Here is a 25287-nt window from a genome sequence, read left to right on the forward strand (position 1 = left end):
AGATTGGTGGTTACGGTCTGCAAATGAATGAAATGAAATGTGTGAAGGAGAGTTTGAGGCTATGCCGGGAGTTAAGTCCCCGTTTACGTGTGTTCATTCACAGACGGCGGTTGGTTTATCTCCACATACATACTCTGATGCGCTGAACCCATTATCACTTGGAATATACTGACAAATAAGCAGGTAGAGCTGTCGGCTGTAGACAAAAGCAACAGCCGTATTTCCCTTTGCTCTGTTGGCAACGCGAGCAAAAGACATGAAATGTTGATTTCCTGAGTTACGAGTTCAAGCAGCTTTCTTGAGGGACTCTTGTCGTCTTTATTTGAATCAATTTGGCTTTAACAATCTTTCCCTCCAGAAAAAACATAGTTCACGTTCACTGCTTTGTATGAAGTGTTCCTCTCTGTAATCAGTTTACATTATTTTTATTTTATTGAATTGTAGTTTGCGTACAGTGCATGGTCAAAGTAACGGAAACACATGTGTCTTGTGGTTTTACTGGACTAATTTCTTGATTTGATTTCCATCATACACACGCTAACATAAGATGACCCTATTATCTGTTTTGGGAAAAGATGGAGAAAAACACATGGCGGGGAGGATTCTCCTCATTTCAGACAATTGTCGGTGGTCGTAGAGAAATTCAATGACATGCTTGTAAATCCTGTTGTGTTTCCGTTGAACTTGCCCTGCCTGCTGTCGGGCCTGAATCTTCTCTCTGAACTCGTTCCGTTTAAAGGTGACGATAGTTGGGATCGAAGGGTTCAGACGGAGGAAGTGTTTTCAGTGTCGTTTGACGACATGTCGACCCTCTGATTCATTGGAGGAAAGAATCGGTGTGAATCTGTGCCTCCCAGACAGACATTGGGCAGGCATCATTCACTGTTTACCAACAACAACAATAACCTTCAAGTCACTCAAGGTGACATTTAAATGACCCTCACCTTTTACCTGCGTGTCTGTCTCTGCCTGTCATGATCGTGGCGAGCGCTGTGACCTCATTGCTGAGTGATGTGCTGCCTGGTGTGAAGACTAAGAACCAATAAACACTCTGGCCTTTTTTTACTCCAAACCTCCGTCTCATGTCCGGTCTGTTGAAAGCTGTGCGTGTGCTTCAGTCAGAGGGGGCGAGAGATGACTAGAAATCCGTGTTTCCTGTTTAATGGTTGTACTGCATACCGAAAATTATTTAATTGTGGTTGAATTTTTGAAGCTAATTTAATCATTTCATTTGCAAGACCACCAGTTATTCAAGAACTGCTGCCTGACTTCTACGGATTCATTTCTGTGTGTTCCTTGTTTGCCGAGTGAAGTTGTTCATGTGAAGGGTTCACATTTTGCTTGTTTGTGTAAATGCTCAAGAATTGGCATTTAAATTATAGCAAGTTTGTATGTAAACAAAAATTCAGAGTTAAAATGTTTATGCGGGATTTTGTTAACCAAAGTGTTCAATCAAATGAAATAACACTAAAAATGGATTCATTCACACATTTCCGAGAACGATCCATGAATGGGAGCAAAGCGGAAGTCCAGTCGGCACAGCGACAGCGAACCCGCAACAGGTCGATACATTTTGTTTCCTTTCGTCGCGGCACATCCGAACGACACGTGTCGGTCACGTGGGTTTCTGTTAAAGCGATACGCACCAATCCGGGGTTCCACGCATGCGCACTCGACACAGTGCTGACGCGCCAGTGGCGATCCTTGACCGAGAACATCTTCCGCCGATTGCAAGAACTCCCAAGCGTAAAGACACGTTGAATTACGAAGCAACGGCATACCGGTATAGGTTAACGTCAAACAACAGAGGCGAACTTTCTTATTTGTAAAAACAATATATAATGTAAACCTGAAACTGAGTTTCGTTTGGATGCACGTGTGGAGAGAGCAAAGAGCTATACGTTCTGAACTACAGTTCAAAACAAATCATTTGTTCTAGTTGTTCCGTGGCAATTTAAATGACGCACGCGTGGCTCAACACCGCCGCCTGATGGCGACGAGCCGCGCGTAAAAGGAGGCCAGAGGAGAGGAACGAGGCGGATGAGAGGAAGCGATCGGGGTGAATTAGAAAATGGTAAATCATCGTCATTTGTAGCAGAGGCGCGTTTTTCGCTGCCGTTATCGTCAAAATGGGCGGACTTTATCTTCGCTTTGCGCGCCTTTACGCGCGATGAAAGACGCATTACCTTTAAGGTAAGTTGGCTTGACTGCAGGGCTCGTAAGAACAACAGCCGACGCGGCTAGCCGCTGTGGCTAACACCGATAGCAAGGTGTCGGGACGGCTGGAAGCCGCGTCAGCGCTGCGGCCACAGACAATGTCGCCTGTTATAGCCGCGCAGGGGCTATGTCGGCTGGAATGTTCTGAGTTAGTGGCGCAGCGGAGACATTTCTGGTGGATCCTGCGCCCTTTGGGGGGGGGGGGGGGGCGACACCATGAAAGACCGATTGTGTGTCCGGAGCGACCGGCTGCGTGGCTCCGGTGATGGAGCTGCCGCGTTACGTTTCGTATCCGTTCAACGTGGCAGGTCTCGGGCTTGATTAAAAACACGGAGCCGGCGTGACGCGTTCCGCCTTTCATCTCTCCTCTTGTGCGTGCCCGTGATGTTTAATGTCAGACGCGGGGCTTTGTAAACACGATGGGGACAGTCCGGATGGACTCGGAGGACGTGAGATCAATTATCACTCCTGATCAGTGTTCCTCCCTCTAATCCCTCTAAACACACAAACTCCCTGAGCAGTCCCTCTTTGAGCAGCAACATAATACATTTTATTTTAAACGCACTTTACATGTGAAAGCAAATCTCAAAGTGCACAATAAAAATAAATAACATAAAAACAATAGATAAAAATCAACAAATAAAACAGATAAAATCAACAAGCAAAGGATGTGTGTTCTGTGGTCCCGCGAGAGTTCTGGAACTCCGTTTACAATGGCGTCTATTAGCTGCGTAAAAACATGTGGATCTCATCATTAGCTGGAGCAGCCAGTCACCGGACACTCACTGACGCACAGTGGAGAATAGCACGGAATGAATCTTTACCTGTTTATGTTATTTTCAATTTAGGTTGCATTTTTTGTTTTTGTTTTTGTGCGCAAAGACCGTATCAGCTGTGCGTAATTACGCACAAGCGCACCTTAGAGGGGACGTTGCTTGTGGTGGATTCTACTTCATAGTAAATTAACAGCATCTCACCTGTTATTAAAAAGTTACTTCAGACGATAACTTCTCTTATTTTCAAGTTGCTTGTCGTCGTCCCTCCCCTCTATGAGGCTAATGATAGGCGAGAGTGACTGACAGGTTAGCAGTACATGCAATATTCGTTCATGTATAAATATATAACGTCCTCGGTAGATGGGCCCGTGCCGCCCTGATGCCGGGCCGGACGCCGCTCTGCCCCAGAACCGGGTCATCGACTGCCCCGAAGGGAGATGTGGGAGAGAGGCAGCGAATCAGTCGGTCGTTGTCGACCGTACATTCTACATCCTGCTCGGCTCCCTTTCCGAGGCTTATCTTATCTTAACTCCGCCCCTTCAGTTCCAGCCGTCTCACATTTCATTTCTGCCTTTTGTTTTTACACAGACTGTAGTTTCCAGAGAGAAGCGGCGGCGCTCCTGAACAGAGGAGCAGAAGACTTCCCCCCCCCCGAGTTGCGAGGATCATGCAACAGGGGTGAGGGAGGATTGCTGTGGGGGACGCGCTCGACATCGGGGGGGGGGGGGGGGGGGGGGGGGAGATGAAGCTCAAACAGCGCATGGTGGTGGCGTGCGCCGTGCTCCTCCTGCTGGGCCTGGCCAAGATCTTCCTGCTGGACGGCGGCGAGGGCTCGGCAGCCAACCGGCGGGACCTGAGAGCGTTCCGCAAGGTCAGCACGCCGTATTTGGGTTTATGAATGAAACGCAGGAATCCCGTTGGACTCGGGTCCGGCGTGAATCTGAATCGGTGTAACCCAACAGATGGAGGCCGGCCTCGCTCTGTCCCGCGGAGCTCGCCTCACGCACACCCTGCAGTCGCCGTGGGAGATAGCCAGCCAGTGGGTGGGCCCGCGGGAGGTGTGCCCCGAGGAGACCCCCGAGCTGGCTGCAGTGCTCACCTCGCTCAGCGGCGCCAGGATAGAAAGGGCCGACTTGGGCTACAAGGGCACGCAGCTCAAAGCCCTGCTGGTGCTGGAGGGGGGGCAGAAAGTGGTGTTCAAACCCAAACGGTGAGCGCTGGGCGCCGAGGGTGGGACTGCCCCCCCCCCTCAGCTTTAACCTACTCCTGCCCCCCCCCCCCCAGATATAACCGAGACTACGTGGTGGAAGGCGAGCCGTACGCGGGCTACGACCGACACAACGCGGAGGTGGCGGCGTTCCACCTGGACAGGTGCCTGGCCGGATCTCTGCTCACCACGACTACCGTGTAATAACCATGTGTTATAGCTGGCTGTCTGTCTGTCGTCTGCTCAGGATCCTGGGGTTCAGGAGAGCGCCCCTAGTGGTCGGGAGGCGCATCAACCTGCGGACAGAGATTAAACCCGTGGCCACTGACCAGCTGCTGAATACTTTCCTCATGCAGGGTCAGTTAGAAGTTTGTGTTTTTTGGATGTTCAGTGATTTTCCTGTCTTTTTGTTTCATTATCTCCCGTTTTTAATGTCAGTCTTCTATTCTGGATTTGGGTCCTTTTCTTCTCATCCGGTTTCCTGCTTTCTTGGTCACCTTGTAGCTCCAGATGGAGCAAAGTCCTGTTTGTTTAGAGGGCGATGCCGCAAAGTTGATATAGTCGTGTAACAATATTGATACAAGAAGATCTTTTCATGCTATTCAGCCGACTAGATTGATATATTGTTATACGCTCCCTGAGTAAAACAAACGCTCGACCTCTGCCCAACGGGAACTCCTGCAGTAAAAGGTTATTTACCCGTCCAAAGGAGTGAGGGCGAACCAACAAAAAGTACTTTTGTACCTTATGCGGTTTTATGAAGGGCAAGAAAATGACCCAGATGACATCATCGATGTCACGATGAGTCACGAGGAGCAGAAAGGAAGAATCGACTGGACTTGTTTAAGTTTGGGTGAAGGCGTTTCGCCTCTCATCAAACTATTCTTCTACGGCGTTCTTCTGTCTTCAGTGCAAGGACAAAACAGAGATGCTGACGTTCTGATTCTCTCTCTCTCTCTCTCTGCAGGTAATAACACGTGTTTCTATGGAAAGTGTTATTACTGTCGGCAGAATGAGCCGGCCTGTGCCGAGGGAGAGATAATCGAGGGGTCTGTAACCCTCTGGCTGCCAGATGTCTGGCCGTTGCAGAGACATCGGCATCCCTGGGGACGCACCTACAGAGAGGGGAAGCTGGCCAGGTGGGGGCTGACTTTGATGCCGCCGATCAGTTTTCCCGTAACTTGACAGAAATGTTTGTGTTGATGTTTATCAAAGTAAATGGAAACGTTGCTGCGCTGAGCCTCATAATGACTGTATTTTAGGTCAGTGGTTGTTAAAGGGACCGTCTTACACTTTCAGCAGAACAGCTCCCAGAGGGGGGTGGGGGTGGGGGGGGGGGGGTAGAGTAGAGATTCTCGTTCACTCAGTGGGCATGAAATCTGAAGGAAAGCTGACTTTGCAGAATAACTGAGGCGTGACTTTAGACAGAATTTCACTTCAAATTAGACTCGGCTTCTTTTTTTTTTTTGCCCGCTGAGCCGAGGCTGAGTACGCACGAAGGCCAGAGCGGCGATGACGCTCCCCGCTGCGCACCTCCTAAAACCGTCTCCTCTGATCACATGCCGGAGGCATTTCTATCAAATTTAAGATGAGACATCTGAGACAAATTGAAGACGCCCATCAGCGTGCGCGGCTCAATAAGGAACGCGCCCGGCTTCGGATCGCGAAGCTCACGCAAAACACAAAATGAATCTGTGTGTGTGTGTAAACCGCCTAGATGGGAGTATGACGAGAGCTACTGCGAGGCGGTGAAGAAGATGCCTCCGTACGACGCCGGGCCGAGGCTGCTGGACATCATCGACACGGCCGTCTTCGATTATCTCATTGGAAACGCCGATCGGCATCACTATGAGAGTTTCCAGGATGACGGTGGCGCCAGCATGGTCATCCTCCTCGACAACGCAAAGAGGTGAGTGAAGTACACAATAACACAAATTAATATTCTCAGGTGAAATAAAATCAAGTAGATGATGAGATATTCATGCATTTTTCTTTTCTCCTCGTTTTCATCAGGGTGAAAAGTTACTGATTTCAGTGCATCTTTTGCAGCACTTTTCATCACACACCTTCGCAGATATCTCCACCCTCACACACACACACACACACACACACACACACACATGCAAAAATCTTATCTCTTTAAATGGTCCAAATATTCTCCAACACACAACAAGCAGATAGGCGGGTAGCTTCCAGCAGCGAGCATGAACAGTCAGATGACGCTGGTAGATTAAAAACTAGTTGTCCTGGTTGTCGGCGTGAGAATGGTGAAAGCTTGAAGTCAGTTCGACATTGTTTCTGTCCCCTTTTTTGTGGGCGAGGCCGGTCTCGACTGCTGCAGTCGTGGCCATTGATGCATTTTGATGATTCTCTCCACAGCAGTGCTCGCAGGCTTCCGGCTTTAGTCTATCCTTTAGTTTTTACTCTACTTTATGTCCTTTCTTTCTGCGTGCAGCTTTGGGAACGCAGCTCTGGATGAGCGAAGTATCCTTGCTCCACTTTATCAATGCTGCATGTAAGGAATCTCACAATCCTATGTTTCCTATATTGACATGTATTTATTTTTATTTTTTTTACAACATAAATGTTTTCTGTCTTTGTCAGGATTCGTGTCTCCACATGGAACAGATTAAACCTGCTGAGAAGCGGAGCACTGAGCTCAGCAATGCGGCAGGCGCTGGGATTTGATCCCATCCACCCCGTCCTGGACGAGAGACACCTCGCAGCTCTGGACAGACGTCTGTCTGGAATCATAGCTACTGTCAAGCAGTGTATGGAGGCACAGGGTTCAGACAACACTCTGATAGAGGACCGAATGAACCTCCCTCATCCCTAGAAACACGGGACGGACCACAGAGGTACGTGAACGACCAGGATGTGACCTCCTGAACACGGAGAATGGAGCTGGATGAGGTTCAAATAAAACGGTGCCGAGTGAGTAAATTAATGGACAGGGTGGGACAAAGACTGTATATTTATTCCCCGCTTTGTCCTTCACATGTTTGCCGCTCCTGCGGTGCTTCTTGTGAAGGAGCCACTGGATCCAGAGTGGTGTCTCTTTCATGTGCTTTCTCAGGACTGTTGGACGCTCTAGGGACGGCATCTACCGAAAGAACTCCGTCTGATACTACTGGTTGAAACGACGCACCTGCTTTGTGCCAAATTCTCCGTCCCTGTCCGGCCTCTCCTTATGACTCAGCCAATAAGGAAAGCCGGAGCGTGGAGAAACGTAGGCACTAAAAGGGGGCGAGAGGGAAGATGAAAATGAGCCACAATGCATCGGTGAAAGACGATTTCAGGCTGCGATGAGTAGATTCCTGTTGAAATAACTTAAATCCATTATAGAACTGATGTTTCTTTCTTTTTTTATTATTATTGAAAGGAAAACAGAATGTACTGAAACAGATCCTCATCATTGTGTATTTAAACAAAGTATTTACATAGACTTAAAGCAGTATAAAGTTGTGGATAATAATATTAAATACGTAAGAGTACGTGTGTGTGTGGAAGAGTGCCATATTGTGCCATAAAATAAAGAAGCTACTGACGTGACAGACTTGAAGTGGGTGGGTTCATCTTCAGCATTAAATTATGATCGATCAAATCTTGTCTCTGTCTTCCTTTGTCACATCTGTTTAAGGAAAATTAGCACAGTCTGTTTTGAAAAGGTGTCAGTCCGACGGTAAGAATTGAGTTCATGCAGGAAGGGACTTTCACTTAGTCTGGCATTCAGTCACTCGGATGTTTTTATCTTAGTCACGCTGGATCTGAGATGGGTTTACCGGTCATATCAGAAGCATGGCGGTTATCGTTAACATTTAGATTACCATCAGTAGTTATCGTTCACATTCTTTCAAGATTGGTTTTCATTTCTCCTGATTCGAAGCACTTCTCGTGCACCAAATGTATTCCCCATCAGAGCTGCGATCACTGCTGGGGCACAGGCCTGATCACAGATTCATCACGACAAAATAAAGTCATGACCAGAGAAGGAGGTTTCCGTTGAGCGTCAGGTGGCAGCATCCAGATGTTTAACACAGATTTATTGAGCAGCTGCAAAGTGGAGCGTCTGATCCTCGGGCTGGAAAGGTGTTTGACTTGTTACTGATCTCTTCTGCTTTTTTCTTGTCTTGAATGTTTCAAGTTATCACAATCACTTCGATTTAAAAATGAAATTACTGTGGATGAATTTTTACCCTCGGCTCCAGTTTTCAGAATAGTTTTCATTCGGCCACATCGGCCGGTTTAATGTCACAGCAGCTCAGGTGGATTCAAGTCTGGAATTTGAGGAGGCCAGTCCAACCCTTCTTTTGGTTGTCGTTTTTTTTTTTTTATAGTCACTCAGAGGTAGACTTCCTGTGCTTTTGGATCATTGTCTTGCTACATTACCAAAGTGCATTTGACCTTGAGATCACGACCTGATGGCTGGATATTCTCCCTCAGGATTTTCTGGTAGAATTAAGTATACTTGATTCAGCGGGTCGGCAGTATAAGCCCTGGCTGTAGGCTGTCACAGGATGTAATGATGACCCAAGCATAAATACCAAACTGCATTTTGTATTCATTTAGGTCATCGTTGTCTGTGGGCAAAAGTAGATTGTCGGAAAAACATTTCTGTGTGACAAATATGCAGAAAAGAAAGTGTAGGTGCTCCTGTGCTTCTGTGCCAGACCACCCTTCACCGCAGGATCTCGCCCTGCAGTGGTGATCATGGCTGCCGTGAGTGAATGTTGTTCCACCTGCAACCACAGAGGGGAAACTGAAGATGGAACCCATCTGTATATGCAGATGCATCACCCTGCTTTGTCTTGTGGTCGTATCTGACCTCCGTGTGTTTGTGTGAAACAGACTGCACCTGGTCTGTCGGGTGTTTTGCTCGAGACGTGGACCAAAACACTGAAACTTTGATGAAAGGCTCAACTTTTAATGTGTTGAGCATGTCGGGGCATGCGTCTATCTTCAGAATGTGTTGCACTAATTCTATAGGTGCTATCATGCCTTACACTTTCTGATTTCTTTATTTTTTACATCAATATATGTTTTATTCTTAAGTTTGCCTCACTTTTAATGATCCAGGGTTTAGAAGCAGAACACAAATGAAAAAGTACTAGTAAGTAAAATTATTTTTAATCCACACGACAGACAATGGGCATCCCTATAGTAGAATTTGTGTTGGCTGTTTTATCCACAAAGCATCATCTAAGGCACACATCACCCGGGATATGAACGCACGAAATCAAATGGTGTTTATCCATTATTTATTTACTCCCTTATTAGAATGAAATGTTTTAATATTTATTTCATTTATTGTAATCAATTACAATTATTTTATTTTCCAAATGAAAACGTTGTTTTCCTTGAAATAAATTGTGGCTCATTTTCCCTTAAATCCCTTAAACCCCCCACCCACTTCGTCCGTCGCATTATTATTTGTTACAGTCGTTAAGGACAATAAGTGGTGATGAACGACTATCTCCGCATACACGCGTGGGCTGCGTGATGTGGGACGTTTCCCTTTGTGTTTGTGGACCATCATCTCCGCCGCGCACTGCAATCGACCAATCAGCTGCCCGTGCGCTAGTTTCACTCCATCTTTTGTGTGTGTGTGTGTGTGTGTGTGTGTGTGCGCGCGCGAATTTCAAGCCCCCCCACCAACGCACAAGCAGACAATTGAACTTTCCAGTCATCCCCCTCCTTCACCGACCCACTCGCGTTAAAAGCGTCTCCGCTGCACGCAAAGCGCGCAGAGCTCTGGTGGCGCGGAGCGCGATGGATGCTGAGGGAGGTCGAGGGGTCCGCCGGGACAAGCGCGCCGGGAAGCTCGCGGTGGTCGTCGCCTTCCAGAACCTGCTGGTGGGCGCGTGTCTGTTGGTCACGCTTTACGTTTACCGGGAGGTTTACCGGGACATGCGAGAGAGGGTGAGTGAGCCGTGAAACGTGACGCGAAGAATGTATCTGTCTATTCTAAGATGTTTTAAAAAAGTTCCAAAAACCTTTTGAAATCCAGTGATTGGGGGGGGGGGGTCACGCAGGCAGATGTTTGCTGTGTCTCAAGCCTTCCAGATGTTGCATTTCTTCTTTCTCTTTGACGCCTGAGAGCCGATTTCAGTCGGATTCTACACTAATCAGATTGTTGGCGACGGGATAAGTTCAAACCCGATTAGTGTGGGTGACTTTTCTGAGCTGTTCACATCTGTTTTCACCAGATGTTGGTCACGTGTCAGTTTCATGATGAAGCGTTGCTGCACCACAGGTTGTAAGGTGATAAGTGCAATCACTAATTAGGAGCTTCTGCTATTCCATTGGGATGGATTTTTTAACCAAGTATTCATATAATGTTCACTGTAGTAATAATAATAACGAGAAAAGCACTCAGAGAGCACAGACCTCCTCCAAGCAGCTCATTCCCCTCATCATTTTACAAGATATAATTTTTTTTAGAAAAAGCTTCCATTATAAGTAAATTGCAAAATCTGTATTATTATGATTTTTGTATCCAGACAGGTATCCGTCCATAATCCTGCTAACATTCATACAAACCAACAGACAAACACCATCAAAAATATAACAATCTTGATTAATAATCATAATAATATTGACCCAATCAGTGATTTTGGAATGACACTCTTCCTCACGATGAAGGTTAGGAAATCTAGACTAAAGTATAGAGAGAACCACTAAGTCCTTAAGCTTTGTGTTTCAAATGATGGCGGGATGCACATGGATCATTCACAGAAGGAACAATCTTTAGATGACTTCCTTCTTCTTGTCGTCTTCTGACATTGTTTCCAGAATCACAGTTAAATCCGCTTCACGTTTTCTCGAGTGCGATGGAATGGAAATCCGGTCATCTCTCCACATTTAACCTGATTTCTCTTTCTTTCTGCCTGGTTATTCCACCTTTAAGCTTTTGCTGCTCCGGTTCTTTAACCAAACATGAAAGGGAGCCTTTTCGTTGGTTTCTGTCAGCCTGCCTATTTTCACACCCTGCGAGGGCATCACAGATGCATGACCTTTAAAAAAAACAATGTGACACATTCATAATGGGGAGAGTCATAATGGCAGTGAAAGCAGGAGGAAAGCCAGAAGGTCACTGAACAAAGCTGCCAAACGTTAATGCTCGTGCGTGTCTTTTTCTCGACAGACCTTTGAAGATAACGTGCACATAGAGTTCGTGGTCATTGGAGGTGAGTCAGCAGATGCATCCTTTATTTTCTTATCTCCTCTTTATCTTTCATTTTATTCAACATTTGACTTTCTAACCCGTTGTCCCATCGCTCCTTCACCTACCAGGGTTCTCACACAACCGCACGCTGCAATTTGGTGAAATTCGCAGCAGCAATAGGATGGGACTGCTGGACGGGAAGGACAAGATCTACGTCAACTGCACCGGGCCCTACATTTTATACATGGACGTGTGTTACAAGAGCCTGCGCCAACGGGAGAGCCGGGGGATGCTGCAGCTGCAGGTGGCGGGGAGGGAAACTCCCATCATCTCTTTCACCCTGACCGCTTTACAAGGTGTCTGCAGGGGGCACCAAAGTGTAGCCTACCTCAAGGCCAACGAGGAAGTCAGTCTGCACTTCTACTCTTCAGAAAAGCTCAAAATCAGGAATGTGACCGTGGGCCTGAACTATCTGCTGGGCAGGCGGTGTGAATTCTGATGAGGCCCAACCAAATAGTTCCGTGAGGGAAAAGGTCCAGAGGAATGGAGCTGATCTGGTAGAGTGGAGAGGAGACACTATGCAGGACTCACACTGAAGGCACGATACTTCCACAAATGAGACTTCTGTCCCTCTTACTGAAACTGTCAATGAGACATCCCGACAATTTGGGGATCAGAAAAAGAAATTCAAAAGATTTGCAATATTCATTCTGTTGACACCGAGTCAATAAAATGTCCAACACAATTACCGGTATAAACACCCATCATGAAACATCTGCAAATGTTGTAACCTCTACAATTAGTCATCTGAATATCTAATAAATTGCTTGTCTGTCAACAAGCTGTTGACGATCGTCACAGTTCCCTCGAGCATCAGGATGGCTGCAAATAATTCTGATTTCACAAGCTTCTTTTTGAATGTATCAAAACGCTTTGAAATGTAATGCAAAGGCACTTTTTTCTCTCTCTTTCATTGTCCATGCTGTAAACACGCCTGCTACAAAAGGAGCGCCCGTTACTGCGCTCGCCTCCGAGCTCTCTGGCACCGACTGAATGTATTTGTCGTTGGAGCATTGATCGCTCTCTCCGGCCTGTCTGACCTTTGGCTGTGTCGGAGTCTGTGTCCGGCACGCTGAGTGTTGCATGTCTGTTTACGGTTGAGGCAGGTTTGATGTTGCAGTCCTCCCCTCCCACACAACATAGTAAAAGACCAGAGAGGAGTATTTGCTCTTTGCGATGTCGTACGGCACCACACCTTTGTGTGTGTTTCTTTTTATTCCTTTGTTGGGTGCCTCTGAGGTTCCTTGTGTACTGTATACTGTAATAGTGAAGTAATGATTTAGTTTTTTTCCACTGAAGAAACATTGTGACAATGAAGATTATATTTTTTAAGTATAGTGTAAAATATGATCTACTTTATTTTTGTAATTCACAATACAGACATTTCTCGGCTGTTGACAATGTCCAAATTGTTTAAATTTGCTGGTTTGAGTTTTAAATAAATGCATGTTTCAATTTTAAATTAATCATTTATATTTCATCATAAATAGCCTATAATATTTAATACATTGGGCACTGTGCAGAATCTTTTTCCATGGAGGAGCTTTGTCAGCTTAATAAATGCATGACAGGAATCCCCCCGCCCACAGGATCTGCTGTGCCGCTTCCTCATGCAGCTCGACACTGGTCATAAACAGGAATAAAATGAGATTCACCTCTTTGTTTTCCTTCTTGTCCCTTGGCTCTTTCTCTCTTTGGCTCTAAGAGGCCACAGTTTCACCCGAAAGTGAAAGTGATTGGAAGAAAATACTTTCACGTCACACAACAACATCCCGCCGCGAGGATTTGCTGGTTTGTGCATTTCCACAGCTGGAAGGCTGAACAACATAAACGTAATGTCTGGGTCATATATTATGCATACTCTCAAATAAAAGAAGAGGTGAAAGTTGTTCACCTCAGCATGGGCTTCGGGTTGGTTTCGTCATTTCTAATAATAGAACTCCTTTTCGTTCACGCGCTCTACAGGATGCATTCAGACTACCATGAAGACACGGGGATGCTTTGTACAAGAATTACTTGTTTCCTATTTTGGTATCAGGAACAAGGACCGTACGCTGGAACAGTGACGGCACTTACGACACTCCGGGATTTATTTTTGGCAGGAGTGTGAACGTGAGAATCGCCTGCAAGTTACGCAACATCTGTTTTAAACTTCACTGACATGAGTTGAAATCAAAGAGCTAAGACTTCTTCTATGGCCTTTTTCTCTCAAATTTGGTTCACAAACGTGTTTAGATCTGTGCTAGCGCTCCTGGGCTGAGCTAATCCATCCACCTGACAGGTGTGGCATGCCAAGATGCTGTTTAGACAGCATGATTATTGCACAGGTGCGCTTTAGACTAATTCCACAGTGTCTTGACTCTTGGTAAAGACCAGCAGAAACAGAACCTCATTTGTGGAGGTAATCAGCGAGATATCATTGAAAGGGTCCACAAACAAAATTGTTTTGTTGTAAACATTTACCCCGATGTCAACTGGATCTGTTTCCTCAGGCAATAAAGACAGAACTAGAGACTACGGGATGACACATAGAACGGAGAGCCTGAAATATACTGAGGAAACAGAGAGGATGTTCTGGCAGAGAACTGTCCAGAGAGGCAGCAGCTGATCAGGTGAGATGTGCAACAGGTGTGTCTCGTTCAGTTCAAGGATGCCTCCGCAGCTGTGCAGGGGCAGAAATCAACCTGCAGCAGAAGTCACCATAGCAACCCTCAGTTTCAATGTTTAAATGTAATATTTTTTCCTGACCTCATTCTGGATCAGATCCAGAATATCTTTTTCCTGATGGTGCATAGCGGACCCCTTTATGACTGTGATTTTTCGGCGAGTGAACTGAATGCATATTTTACAAGACATATATATATATTTTTAAAGCCTCCATTATATAAGTAAATGGGAAAATCAGGATCACGACAGTATCGGCATTCTGTATCCGATCCGGATAATTCGGTGGTGTGAGTAGGAATGTAGCCTGACCGGAGAATCGAGAGCTTTGCCTTTCAGACCGCAGCTGCTGCACCGATCCGTCTGTCCATCTCACGCTCCATCCTTCCCCTCGCCCACGAACAAGACCCCAAGATACTTGGACTCCTCCACTTGGGTCAAACCACCTGTTTCCGGTTGAGAACCATGCCCTCGGATTTGGAGGTGTTGATCCTCATCCCACTCGCTTGCACCCCCCCCCCCCCGAAGAGAAACGGAGTCCCCAGTAGCAGGGGTCCCCAACCACCGGGCCGCGGCCCGGTACCGGTCCGTGAGGCATTTGTTACCGGGCCGCAAAGAAAGAACAACTAATGGATACAATTTCCGTTGTATCGATTATTAGCGTCTAAAAGGTGTTTTATTTTGAAAAACGGCCGGATTTTCTCCAACGTAACAATCGCGTCTTGATACGTTGCGAAAAAAAACAGCCATGAACTCGCGAAAATTAATAAAAAGAAACAAAAGTATTTGGAGAGCTTCTTTACCGAGGAAAAAAGTCCAACTGGGGAGGAAGAAGGGGCGCCGACGACCTCCAAGAAGAGAAACCGGGACTAAGACTTAAACTCGGGTATTAACAGCTGACTGGCTCCGTTAACGAGCAATGAAGGGTTAAAACCTGCTTCGGCACAGAGACCAAGAACCCGGATTAAAAAACAAGAATGTGGAATTTATGAAACAAAAAACCGTGAAGGACAGAAGTAATTATTGGGACCACAATTTATGGTGAGTAGATATTGATATTAAATATTTATTTATACCCCCCCGGTCCGCGAAACAAAATCACGGCATGAAACCGGTCCGTGGCAGGAAAAAGGTTGGGGACCACTGCCCAGTAAGACCACAATACAGTACCCCTCCCAGGGACTCCGAGGAGCCCGGGTACCCTGCACTGCTGTTTGACACGTAGTCCGGAACAACAGTGACCCGAAAGCGCAGGGGAGCGACCCCATCGTTAAGTGGAATAGACTCCAACACACACCAGCCCTCTGCGTTTCGCGCGGGGTCGCGTTGGAGCTTAACGTAATGCATTGCCGCAGCTCTTGTAGCAATAGTCATAACATTGCAACACTTCGGTCGACAGTTCAATCTTCCCTCAACCACCGGCGAGTCCCGAGGCAAAGCAGCGTGTTTGAACGGAGGCGAGCACACACGTCTCTCCGAAGAGATAAGAAACGTGTCGCAAACTTGGCAGCAGACAGGACTGCGTGAAACGGCTCTGCAGACGTGGGCGGGACAGTGACGCAACGGAAAGCAGTTTCTCTCATGAAGGAAATTCCGTCGAGTCGCCTCGAGCTCAGCACGTGGACTGAAACGCTGACCGAGAGAGAAAGCTAACTCCACTTTCACGTTTCATTCGGCATCTCGTTTTACGTGTTTTGCCACCCCTGCATTTGAGTGAAACTGGTTTCATGAATAGAAGCAAAGCGCACATCTGGATTTGAAAGTGCTGCAGTATCAGCCTGGCGCTGCCGTGTTGAGAATAGTGCTGCACGCATTTTATTTATTTATTTTTATTTATTTATTAATTAATTTGTTTCAAGCAGAATAAAAATTAACAAAACAAACTTATACCTTTTTGTGTACAAGAAAAAAAAAACACCAACAAATATGTCCAAACAACCACCAAAGTTCATGTACACAAAAATAGCAATAATAAATTATACAGTGCTTGAAAAGGAGCATCAAATGTCTTCAAGTGGTAAGAATGAAAAAAAGCTCCAATCATAACAGGCAGACCCTGGAGATGAGAGTTCAGCGGAGTCAGAGCTTCATTCGTGCTTTGCCTGCATGATGAGCAGCCTTCAGGGCAGCGCAGCGCTGGCCTGTGCACGTACAGCAGACACGCTCATCGACACAAACGGGCTTGACAGAATCAGTCCATCACAGAAAACACCGATTTGTTGCTTAGAGATAGGTAGAATGACTTGTGGTGAAAATATTCCAAACACAGTGCACACTTAAATGTATATCATTGTTTTTAAATGTAGGTCCATTTTTTTTAGGTTTCTTTTACCAATGTCTCACCAAATACCACGATGTCTTTTGACCTCAGCGGTGTGAGCATTTCTGTTTCTGCAGAATGTTAATCACGCACGCACACCCACTTTCATTGCCACGTGAGTTTTCGCAAGCCAATTTGGCAGATATAATAGTTTTGCAAATCCAGGTGTGATCTCTGACAGAGAAGCAGTTCAGGAACAACAGTTTTGGTGTGTGGGCGTCAAGGGCTTCCCTCAATTGTCCCTGTTTATTTCTAGGAGTGTGGGTGGTAACTTGTGCAAGGCTTTATCACTATATGAGTGGGAAGATCTAGACTATATTAAGAGCACAAAGTCTCCACGAACATTAGAGTGAATTATGGACAGACATCAAGCAGGACAGGAGGAGACACTGGTGAAGCTCATGGTGGTGATGGACGGATCAGACGTAGTTCATCTGTCCAGAGGTTCACTTATGGACCGCCGTTGCAGCTGCAAATATGTTGTTGCTCTCGGAACAGTGTTGGGATTAGTTATTGTTGCACTAGTGGGGTTTTTTGTCGTGCATGTTTTTATGTTCATGCAATCCTGCAAACAGGTGAGAAACTCAACGGGATGTAACTCTCTCTATCACTGCTCTATCTGGATGTGTGCATGCGTCTATAACCTCTTTGTGTGTCTGCAGGATGCTTCGCCATTGAATGAGACACCAAAAACCGTCATTGTCAAGAAGCTAAACGGTATGTATCAATTCTATTCCCCCAAACTAATTACTGGTGTTCATTTCCTGTGTACTGATGGTAAATGCGTCCTTGTCTTTCTAGTGAGTGATGGGAAGGAAGGATACGACATCTTCACTGTAGATAAAGCTGCAACCTACTTAATCTACGGTTGGGTAAAGTTCGCAGACATTCCCAGCGAGGAGGTTTCGCTCATGCAAGAACGGAATGGAAAGAACGTAACCATCCAAAGGAAGCAAGCAAACATGACGGAGATCTTCTTTTCAAATAAAATTACGGTGTTCAAGGATTTAAGAATAAGAATCTACTTCAACTCCATCTGCAAAGACAGCATGTTCATTCTGTATGAACTCAGCACGGACTGAAATCACTTCCGACAGTTTCTACAAATGTAAACAGAACTCAAAGCTCACTACAAACACAAACCTGCTTCCTGCATTCTTTTTCACGATTAACAACACGACAACAAATGGTCTTTCAATGTTGATGTCATCTTGTACAAACTACTGCAATGAACAAATAAAATGTCAGAACGTATTCTATAATCCCTAAGGATGATTATTTTGCCTTGAGTTGTGCAGATTTGTTCTTGGATGCTCCATCGCTATCCTTTCGTAGCACAAGTATCAAACCTGATAACGTAGTTTGAGAATGGATTTTATTCATTTAAGTAGCCTACTATATTTCATGCCCTTCGCCCCTGCAACATGTAAATTGCACACACAATAAAAACGTTTATCAATCCTTTATCTATTCTGCGTTTCCTTTGCAGGGTTGTGGGAGGGCTGGAGACAATTGATCAACAAGCAACCGTGCACACTCAGTCACGCCTTAATTAGAGCAGCGGAGGGAATCCGCAAAGGAAGTCACCGGTCCTTAATAAAGATCGTTTTATTGATATCTGTCAAACGGGCTTTGCGGGCCAATATATTTGCTATCAAGTTTTCTGCTACTGAGAAACCCATTGGACTCTGATCCTTGCACTTTAACCCTTAATATGCCAAAGCTCCTTTTTTTTTAATGTGCTTGCAATGTCATTTTAATATCTTTTTAGCGCCTAATATATTGATTGTAGGTCAGTGTTTGTATGATTATCCAACTTCAAAACGAACGAGTTGTAAATATATTTTCTATGTTTTAATCTCAAGCTTTAATGTTTCATTCAGTCTCAATATGGCGAGAGCAGCTACGTCTTTTTAACGTCAATAAATCATGAAGTGAAATATGCATTAAGAAAGCCGTCCAAACAACAATCTATATTAAAAAAAGAAAAGCAAACATACTGAACTTATTATTCTACAAATTAAAGGCAAACCTCTCAGATTGTTTCCTGCATGACTCTGTTGTTGGGCTGAAACACTGCCCTACTTTCTGACACAAATTGTTTGTTAAAGTAAGACGTGAAAGTTTACCTGAGGAAAAGTCAGATGGCATCATCATTACAACAGAAAGTCTGAAACCTTTCACTTCCTCCTTGAGTCCCCGGGCCTAACGCCTCCACCCACACGCTACACACAAGTATTGCTTCATCAGGACAAAATCAACACAAGATAAAAAAAAAGCTTTTATAAGTCCAACATCAAAACAATTCATTTTGCGTGGAGGTTTCTGTCACATTCTAACGTAATGGGCTCCACCCATTCACCAAGTCACTGATCATTAACTGTCATAAAAACATTTCATATTTAGTACTGTATAGCACTCTCTGCTAAATCTGGGGTTTCCCTCTGTGACGACAGTACCGGTAAATTAAATGTTGGCACCTTACTTTTGGCATTGGGAACATGCAACAACTCATCTCTCTCCATCCATGTGTTTGTGTGAGGATATTGGAGAGAGATTGGAAATATCTTGAGCCCTCAATTCGAGCTTGCAGGTGGATGCTGGGGTGGTGATGGGACTGAAAGTATGGAAGCAAGTATTGAATGTACCAAAAACTGTCCCCACTATGAGATGTGCCTGTGACATTCCCAGCCTGAACACCCTGCAGGCAGCAAAGCAATGAAATATTTTATGATCTGTTTCTTTGCGGATTGATGTCTAAAGTAATGTTGTCACAATGAGGCTTGCTGCATGACGCAGCAGTGAGTATAAAAGCTGATATAACTTCATTAGTCTGGGTCGTCCTCATGCTTGTTCTTCAAGTAACGCAACGCCGGGGCCCTTCCTGCAGACGGACACTTTGAATAAACACATTCATGCCCTCAGAAGGAGCAAAAGAGAGACTGGATACTATTTGTAGCGTTGACTTTTAGGTATCTTGGAATTTTTGGAACTATGGTGTTTATGGTTGCAAAAACAATCTTTGAGATTAATTAAAATAAAAACAAGGAAATAGTTGTTGGTGGGCGCAGGAAATGGGGTTCTAATCGGTAGCGTTGCAGTGAGTGAGATTAAAGTGAGATTGCGACCCATACAAGCAGGTTACATCAGAGTGGGGATATTTAGAAGCGACGCTTGCCCATTCAAACAGGAGCTGGCAGCGCAGGCTTGTGTTTCCTTTAAGGTGGGAGTACCTAAAAAGGGAGTGTCGCTTTCAAAATAGTTTACTGGCTTCAGAATCTTGCCAGACTTGTCGCAGTGAGCCAGATCTGTTAGTCAATGCACAGCTACGGACGGCAACAGACAAGGGAAGCTGACTGATGGGAATATTTTAAAGTGACATTTTAACAACAATAATGCTATTTTAGGACTGCAGGACTATTTTGCCCAAATCCACATTTCAATTTACCGTAATATGCTTTAATTATACATGAACGAGAACAAACTTAAAAAAAGAATAGACTGTGACCACCGGACACATTCTACAGCCTAATACGTGTTATCCATGTGTACGTGGTGGCGTTAAAACACCGCTTCTTGCGAAGAACAATAATGTGCAATCTGAGCCTATAAATGGAAAACGGGGACAGTTGTTCCCCTTTTGGTGTATTTGTCTGCGGTGTTCATCTGTACGTCACTAAACCATAAATTCTTCCATATACACCACATTCCATCAGGTTGCCCTTCACCTTCACAGTGTGTGTGTGTGTGTGCGCTTGCAGAGCTCGCCTACATTCGTTCATTAATTTCCTTTACTTGTGTATTTCATGTACATGTGGAAATGTCACTGGTCTGTTTCCCACTGTGGCATACAAACATCCCCTCAGACCACACGGGTCAACTGGTTTCCTGCATAACTGATGCTGAATAAATAAATCGGTCCATTCATACTCTCAGTCAAAACACACCCACACACACACACACCTACACACACACACACACACACACACCTACACCTACACACACACACACACACACATATAATGTCCGAGCCATGATGTCAAGTTTGTGGTGATCTTCTCTGCATGCGTCTAACCTAAAAGTAAAAGCTGCTGATACAGTTGTTGATACGATCTGTGGTCTGCAGCCCACATTTCTGGTAAAGTCAGCGTTTCCATTTCATTCACACAGGGAGAAGACGGGCACATTTCTTGGACAATACACCTACTCTTTCTTTTCTTTTCGGTACTGTGCTCCTATATACGGTGAGTGTGATGGTGGTGGGGAGTGGGAGCAATGTGGAGCAGGTTTCTGCTGCTGCTAGAGTCATTGTGAACCTGTACATGCACCAGAGAGGATAGCGTCAGGGGGATACCACAGGAGAACGAGCTAGAGAGAGCGAGAGAGCATCACGAGTGGGCCGTTTGTCTTCCGCTGGCCATGCTGTTCTTCGCCTTTCCTTAACAGACTCACAGAGCTGTGCTCTGCTGGTAGCTGAGAATGCTTTAAACTTTAGAGATTTAATTTATACTTTTCAATTCCAGGAATGCATGTGCTGACTAAACTAAGAGCTACTGGTGGACCCCCCGCCCCCCCTTTTTATTTTGTTGGTGCAGTCGCCTGAACAATTGGATTCTGCCCTGTGACTTTTCTTTGGAAGAAATATGCAGTGTCATTATCAAAGAAGAAATCCATGTTGAAAGCCTAAAGAAGTTACATTTAGCAGGGTTTGCGTTTTGTTCAGATCAACAATTTACAAACTATTAACAAAACAGCAATATGTTTACCAGTAAACATTTGTTTGGCCTTGAATAAACAACAAAATAATCCTAAATTGTAAACTGTACATCGTTTATCACAATGGATTTTCTCTTGGATAACGAAAAGCAACCATTAATGACACAGGGGTTCCTCTGATGATGAAACACGTTGACGTCACTGTGCTGTATCTCTGGGTAACCCGTTGCTGATATAGTATAAATAATATTTTGGCGTTCTCTGGTGGTAAAAGCATAAACTGCATGGTGAGTGTTAGAATTTATTGCAAATGATAAATAGGGCACCTTCACATATAAAACCATAACTTCATTTATTTATTACCTCCAACAAGGAGGCTCTGTTTTTGACGGCGTTTATCTGTTTACCTGTTTGTCTGTTTGTTAGCAATCGGATCTCATGAAAATATAGACCACGGTCTGATTGAAGCAGAAAAAGAAAGACTTTTAGAGTGTTAAACTTTAAGCATTCTTTATATCATCACAAATATTCAATATTGCATACAATTCTTGCAGATGCAGATTTTAAGTCCACATTTTCATCCCAAGAAACCTACAGAAACACGAATAGAACACAGACCTGAATGTACTGCACTGAAATATATATCCTGCATCTGCACATTAACTGAGATCCTCCTCCTCACCTTTTCCCCGCCCCAAAAGCCACCTCTCCACAAACACTCATTAAAATCCACTGAGCAAGTTAGTGCATATTATTCCAGTTTTAATACCGATACATAACAACTAATATTTTAGAGATATTCAGCTAAACAAAAAAGGGAGTGATGGACAGCAAATGGCCGTGAAAACATAACCCAATAGCCTCTTTAAATGTGAATCAGAGCATGCTATTGTTGTAATAAGACAGATTAGATCATGTACTTCTACTACTGTACTTTTGGCAGCAAATCTACCTTCTCCGCTTCACCTTGTCCTTTGCATAGAAATTGTACATTCAAACATAAATCTTTCAAATAATTATACTGTACTTCTATCAAAAGAAAAATTATTTCTTATGTCAATCGTGACCTGGAGCTTTTCTGGCTGCCAACTTGCATCACTGTCTTTAGTAGCAAACGTCCCATTCAAAAAGCGATACTTTAGAAGAATTAGGACTTTGAATCACCTCTATTGTGATAGATAGAATATGATACTGTACTTCAAACAAAAGATAATGACGCTAATGAGTCATAATGAAAGAAACAGCTTCACATCTGGTGCTGAGATCAAATATTGTTCAGATAAATTGCTTAATTCAACACTAAACGCAAATATTGCCTTTAGGATGTTTTGCTCATTTCCTTCCTGTGATGTAACATTCTATTCTGAGGGTTGATTAGTAATAGAAAATAACAATATTCACTAACACGGCTCAACACAGTTTCCTTCATGCATCAACCTGCTGCTCTAACAAACTGATGGAAACAACATCACCATTGTGATTCACACCAGGGTCCTGAGACGTGCATGAAAGGAAGCGCAGGCTCTTTCGCAGAAGTCAGCAGATACAACGAGACCCTTGAGATTGTTGCACAGGAAGGAAACGCACGCCAAACCTGCTACTGTTTCGTCCCCCTGCCTTTGCCTAGCCAACACGTCTCGACTAACCCGAATGCTTGTGGTGAATCAAACGGTACAAATGAGGGTGTTAAACGAAAAGAAAAAAAATAGAGCAAAAATGCACGTGCAACGGCCTATAAGATAAATACCAAGTATTCATCCGTATTACAAAATGCAACTATGCATTTGTTCTAAAAACAAAAAACAAATTAGAGTTGTTGTTTTCCTTATCTAATAATTTCCACTGGTGGTGGTGGTGGGAGGGGATGGGGGGTGGTGGCGGTGGGGGGGGGGGGGGGGGGGGGGTTACATGGTATAATGCTCACACAAACCATCATACACTTTTAATACACAAAAAAAATGTAGAAACGATACAAAATCCGTCTTAAATTATCTCTTTATTTCAGAAACAACCGTCACAGAACAATGCGTCAGATCCACACTAAAATAAATACTTTAAAGACGCTGCAGTCATTTCAGCTCATTAGTGTTATCTGAGGGAAGGCTCTATTATTCTTTTATTGCTCAGTTCATTTAACTCCACTTTAACAGCTGGTAATGAAGAGAGGATACCTTTTCCATGCTTGGCAATGCAAATCATTGCATATTACACTATTCTGTTTGTCATTGTCATCCCCTTCAGCTTCAGATCTTGTAGAGACCAAAGAAGTTGGCATAAGATGCATGGCTAAGATAACTGGGGTGGGAAACATTCACAAAAACTCTGTCGTTTTTCTGCAGCTGTAGGGCAGAGCCCAGGTAACTCTCTGTGGTCCAGGGGTGTCCCGGCTTTTGGGTGCAAAAACCTGCTCTGTGCGCCTCCATTAGGGTCAGAGATGTGCGTCGCACCCCTCTCCTCAAAAACACAGAATGGACAAAGAAGGATGTTGGAGAACAGTCTTTAAAGATGAGCTCCACTCGTGCGTAGACGTGGTAGAGGCCAGTCTCGTTGATTTGCAGAGCACCGTCCTCAAACCGGTAGGACACTCCTCCGGACAGGAAGGCTCGGCCCGCCTGCGGCTCCCATCGCAGAGTCTTGGAGAATTGTTCTTTTTCGATGCGCCCTGAAAGAGGACAGAAATGAATTTGTTTCTTCAAGTCTGGTGTAGAATAGAAAGCCACAGAGTAAATGTTTATCTTTTCATTAAGAGGCTGATTTACCCATCAAGTGTGCAGCAGGTCTGTCGTCTGTGACCTCATCGGGTTCATTCAGGCCTGAAACACCCATCACACGTTAACCAGCGCCTCCCTTATTATTACTAATTTGCTTATTGTTAATGATGTCGCGAGACATCTCCATACTCACCAGTTTGTTTCTGTGGTGCATCAAAGTCAGTCAAAGGCTTCACCTCCAGAGAGACAAACGAGAAAGAGAGGAATCTCAGCGCCACATCACACAGACGCACGAGAGGATATCCTGACTTACTGGCCTGGTGACCACAGAGCGAATTAGGCCTTGGTGTGCATTTGTAAATGTCACAGCAAAGCGGAGGCATGTGAACTGTGATGCTTGCACACTTTCCTCCTCAACTCCATTTTCCATTTTTCTGCCTTTCATTTCAATAAAGGTGCGACTTCTCACGCATTTTTTTTGCTCCACATTCTGTGAAACTGTATAAGAATGAATATTCTACACACATTAATACTACTTATATTTGGCATTATTATGCTTCTGGGTACCCAATTATTAATTCCTTACTTTCTTGAAGCCATACAAAAATAATTTACAGCTGTTGATGCATTTTTATGTTTCTCCTACATTCAACCTCAAACCGTTCATCCAACATTTATTCAGTCATTGTTGACTTATTTCAAAAAAAAAAAAAACTGACTGAATTTCCCAGCTCTGACTCCTTACCTCTTTCATTTCTTGCAGCTCTTTCTGCATGCCATAAATCTGGGAGGCTTCAAACCCCAGTGCTACAAACACAAGCAGGAACAGCATCAACACTCCCAGGGCCACGCCAGCGCTGACTCCCATGAAGCCCCAGCTCTTTCCCCTCTTTCTCTGGGGAGGCTGGCGGGACCAGCAGGGTACGAGACTTGGTGGATGTGCAGGCTGCGGTGGCTGTCCGCCTCCATCCACAACAAACACCTGTGGGAATGGATAAGTCCCGTCACAGCTCATGGTGCAGGTCCTGTGGTGAGGCCAACTGCGCGTGCATCTATCATAGCATAGAAGAGGTTGGAGATCTTTGTCTCATCACCTCTGACTTGGAAAAAAAAAAGAACTTCTGCTGTCAAGTTATTCACCAACCACAAACCCTCCCACTTATGACTTGGACTGATGACAGATGCAAGTCATTTAAAGACCTATACGTGCTGAGAAACTAGTGTTTCAGTATTTAAAAGTACTTGGTTAATGAGATTATTATCTCTAAGGAGGGAATAAAAGTTTCAACAAACACTTTTCTGTGTTTATTAATCCCACCAGGTAATTAATTGCAATTTGCACCAGACAGTTCTAGTGAAAGGAAGCATCTCATGAACTGCATTGAAGTGACAGAATGCACAACCACACAAAATGGCATTATATATATAAAAAAAATTTTTTTTTATACAAA

At 44.6% G+C, this 25287-nt stretch overlaps 2 protein-coding genes and 1 long non-coding RNA gene across 5 annotated transcripts; 2 read left to right on the top strand and 1 right to left on the bottom strand.

Annotated features, from left to right (window-relative positions):
* Positions 1–3735: 3735 nt before the first annotated feature.
* Positions 3736–7795, top strand: fam20b (FAM20B glycosaminoglycan xylosylkinase). Of its 3 annotated transcripts, none has more exons than XM_068743662.1 (9): positions 3736–3864; positions 3956–4203; positions 4278–4364; positions 4448–4557; positions 5168–5339; positions 5918–6109; positions 6656–6715; positions 6805–7058; positions 7232–7795. In XM_068743662.1, the coding sequence occupies exons 1-8, from the start codon at positions 3736–3738 to the stop codon at positions 7034–7036; spliced, it is 1230 nt and encodes a 409-aa protein (XP_068599763.1). In that variant the 3' UTR covers positions 7037–7058; positions 7232–7795. The 3 variants fall into 3 exon arrangements, with proteins under 3 accessions (XP_068599763.1, XP_068599764.1, XP_068599762.1); XM_068743663.1 differs by having other exon boundaries at positions 7277–7795; XM_068743661.1 differs by having other exon boundaries at positions 6805–7795.
* A 7068-nt stretch (positions 7796–14863) lies between these two features.
* Positions 14864–17870, top strand: LOC137899876 (uncharacterized). Its single transcript, XR_011105654.1, has 3 exons — positions 14864–15130; positions 17072–17126; positions 17211–17870. It is a non-coding gene; the product is annotated as an uncharacterized lncRNA (long non-coding RNA).
* Positions 17871–23368: 5498 nt separating this feature from the next.
* Positions 23369–24851, bottom strand: faslg (Fas ligand (TNF superfamily, member 6)). Its single transcript, XM_068743857.1, has 4 exons — positions 24582–24851; positions 24030–24072; positions 23885–23938; positions 23369–23787 (listed from the first exon to the last, which is right to left on the bottom strand). The coding sequence occupies exons 1-4, from the start codon at positions 24849–24851 to the stop codon at positions 23369–23371; spliced, it is 786 nt and encodes a 261-aa protein (XP_068599958.1).
* Between the last annotated feature and the right edge of the window lie 436 nt (positions 24852–25287).

The sequence above is a fragment of the Brachionichthys hirsutus genome, chromosome 9, assembly GCF_040956055.1.
Source record: "Brachionichthys hirsutus isolate HB-005 chromosome 9, CSIRO-AGI_Bhir_v1, whole genome shotgun sequence".
Classification (NCBI taxonomy): Eukaryota; Metazoa; Chordata; class Actinopteri; order Lophiiformes; family Brachionichthyidae; genus Brachionichthys; species Brachionichthys hirsutus.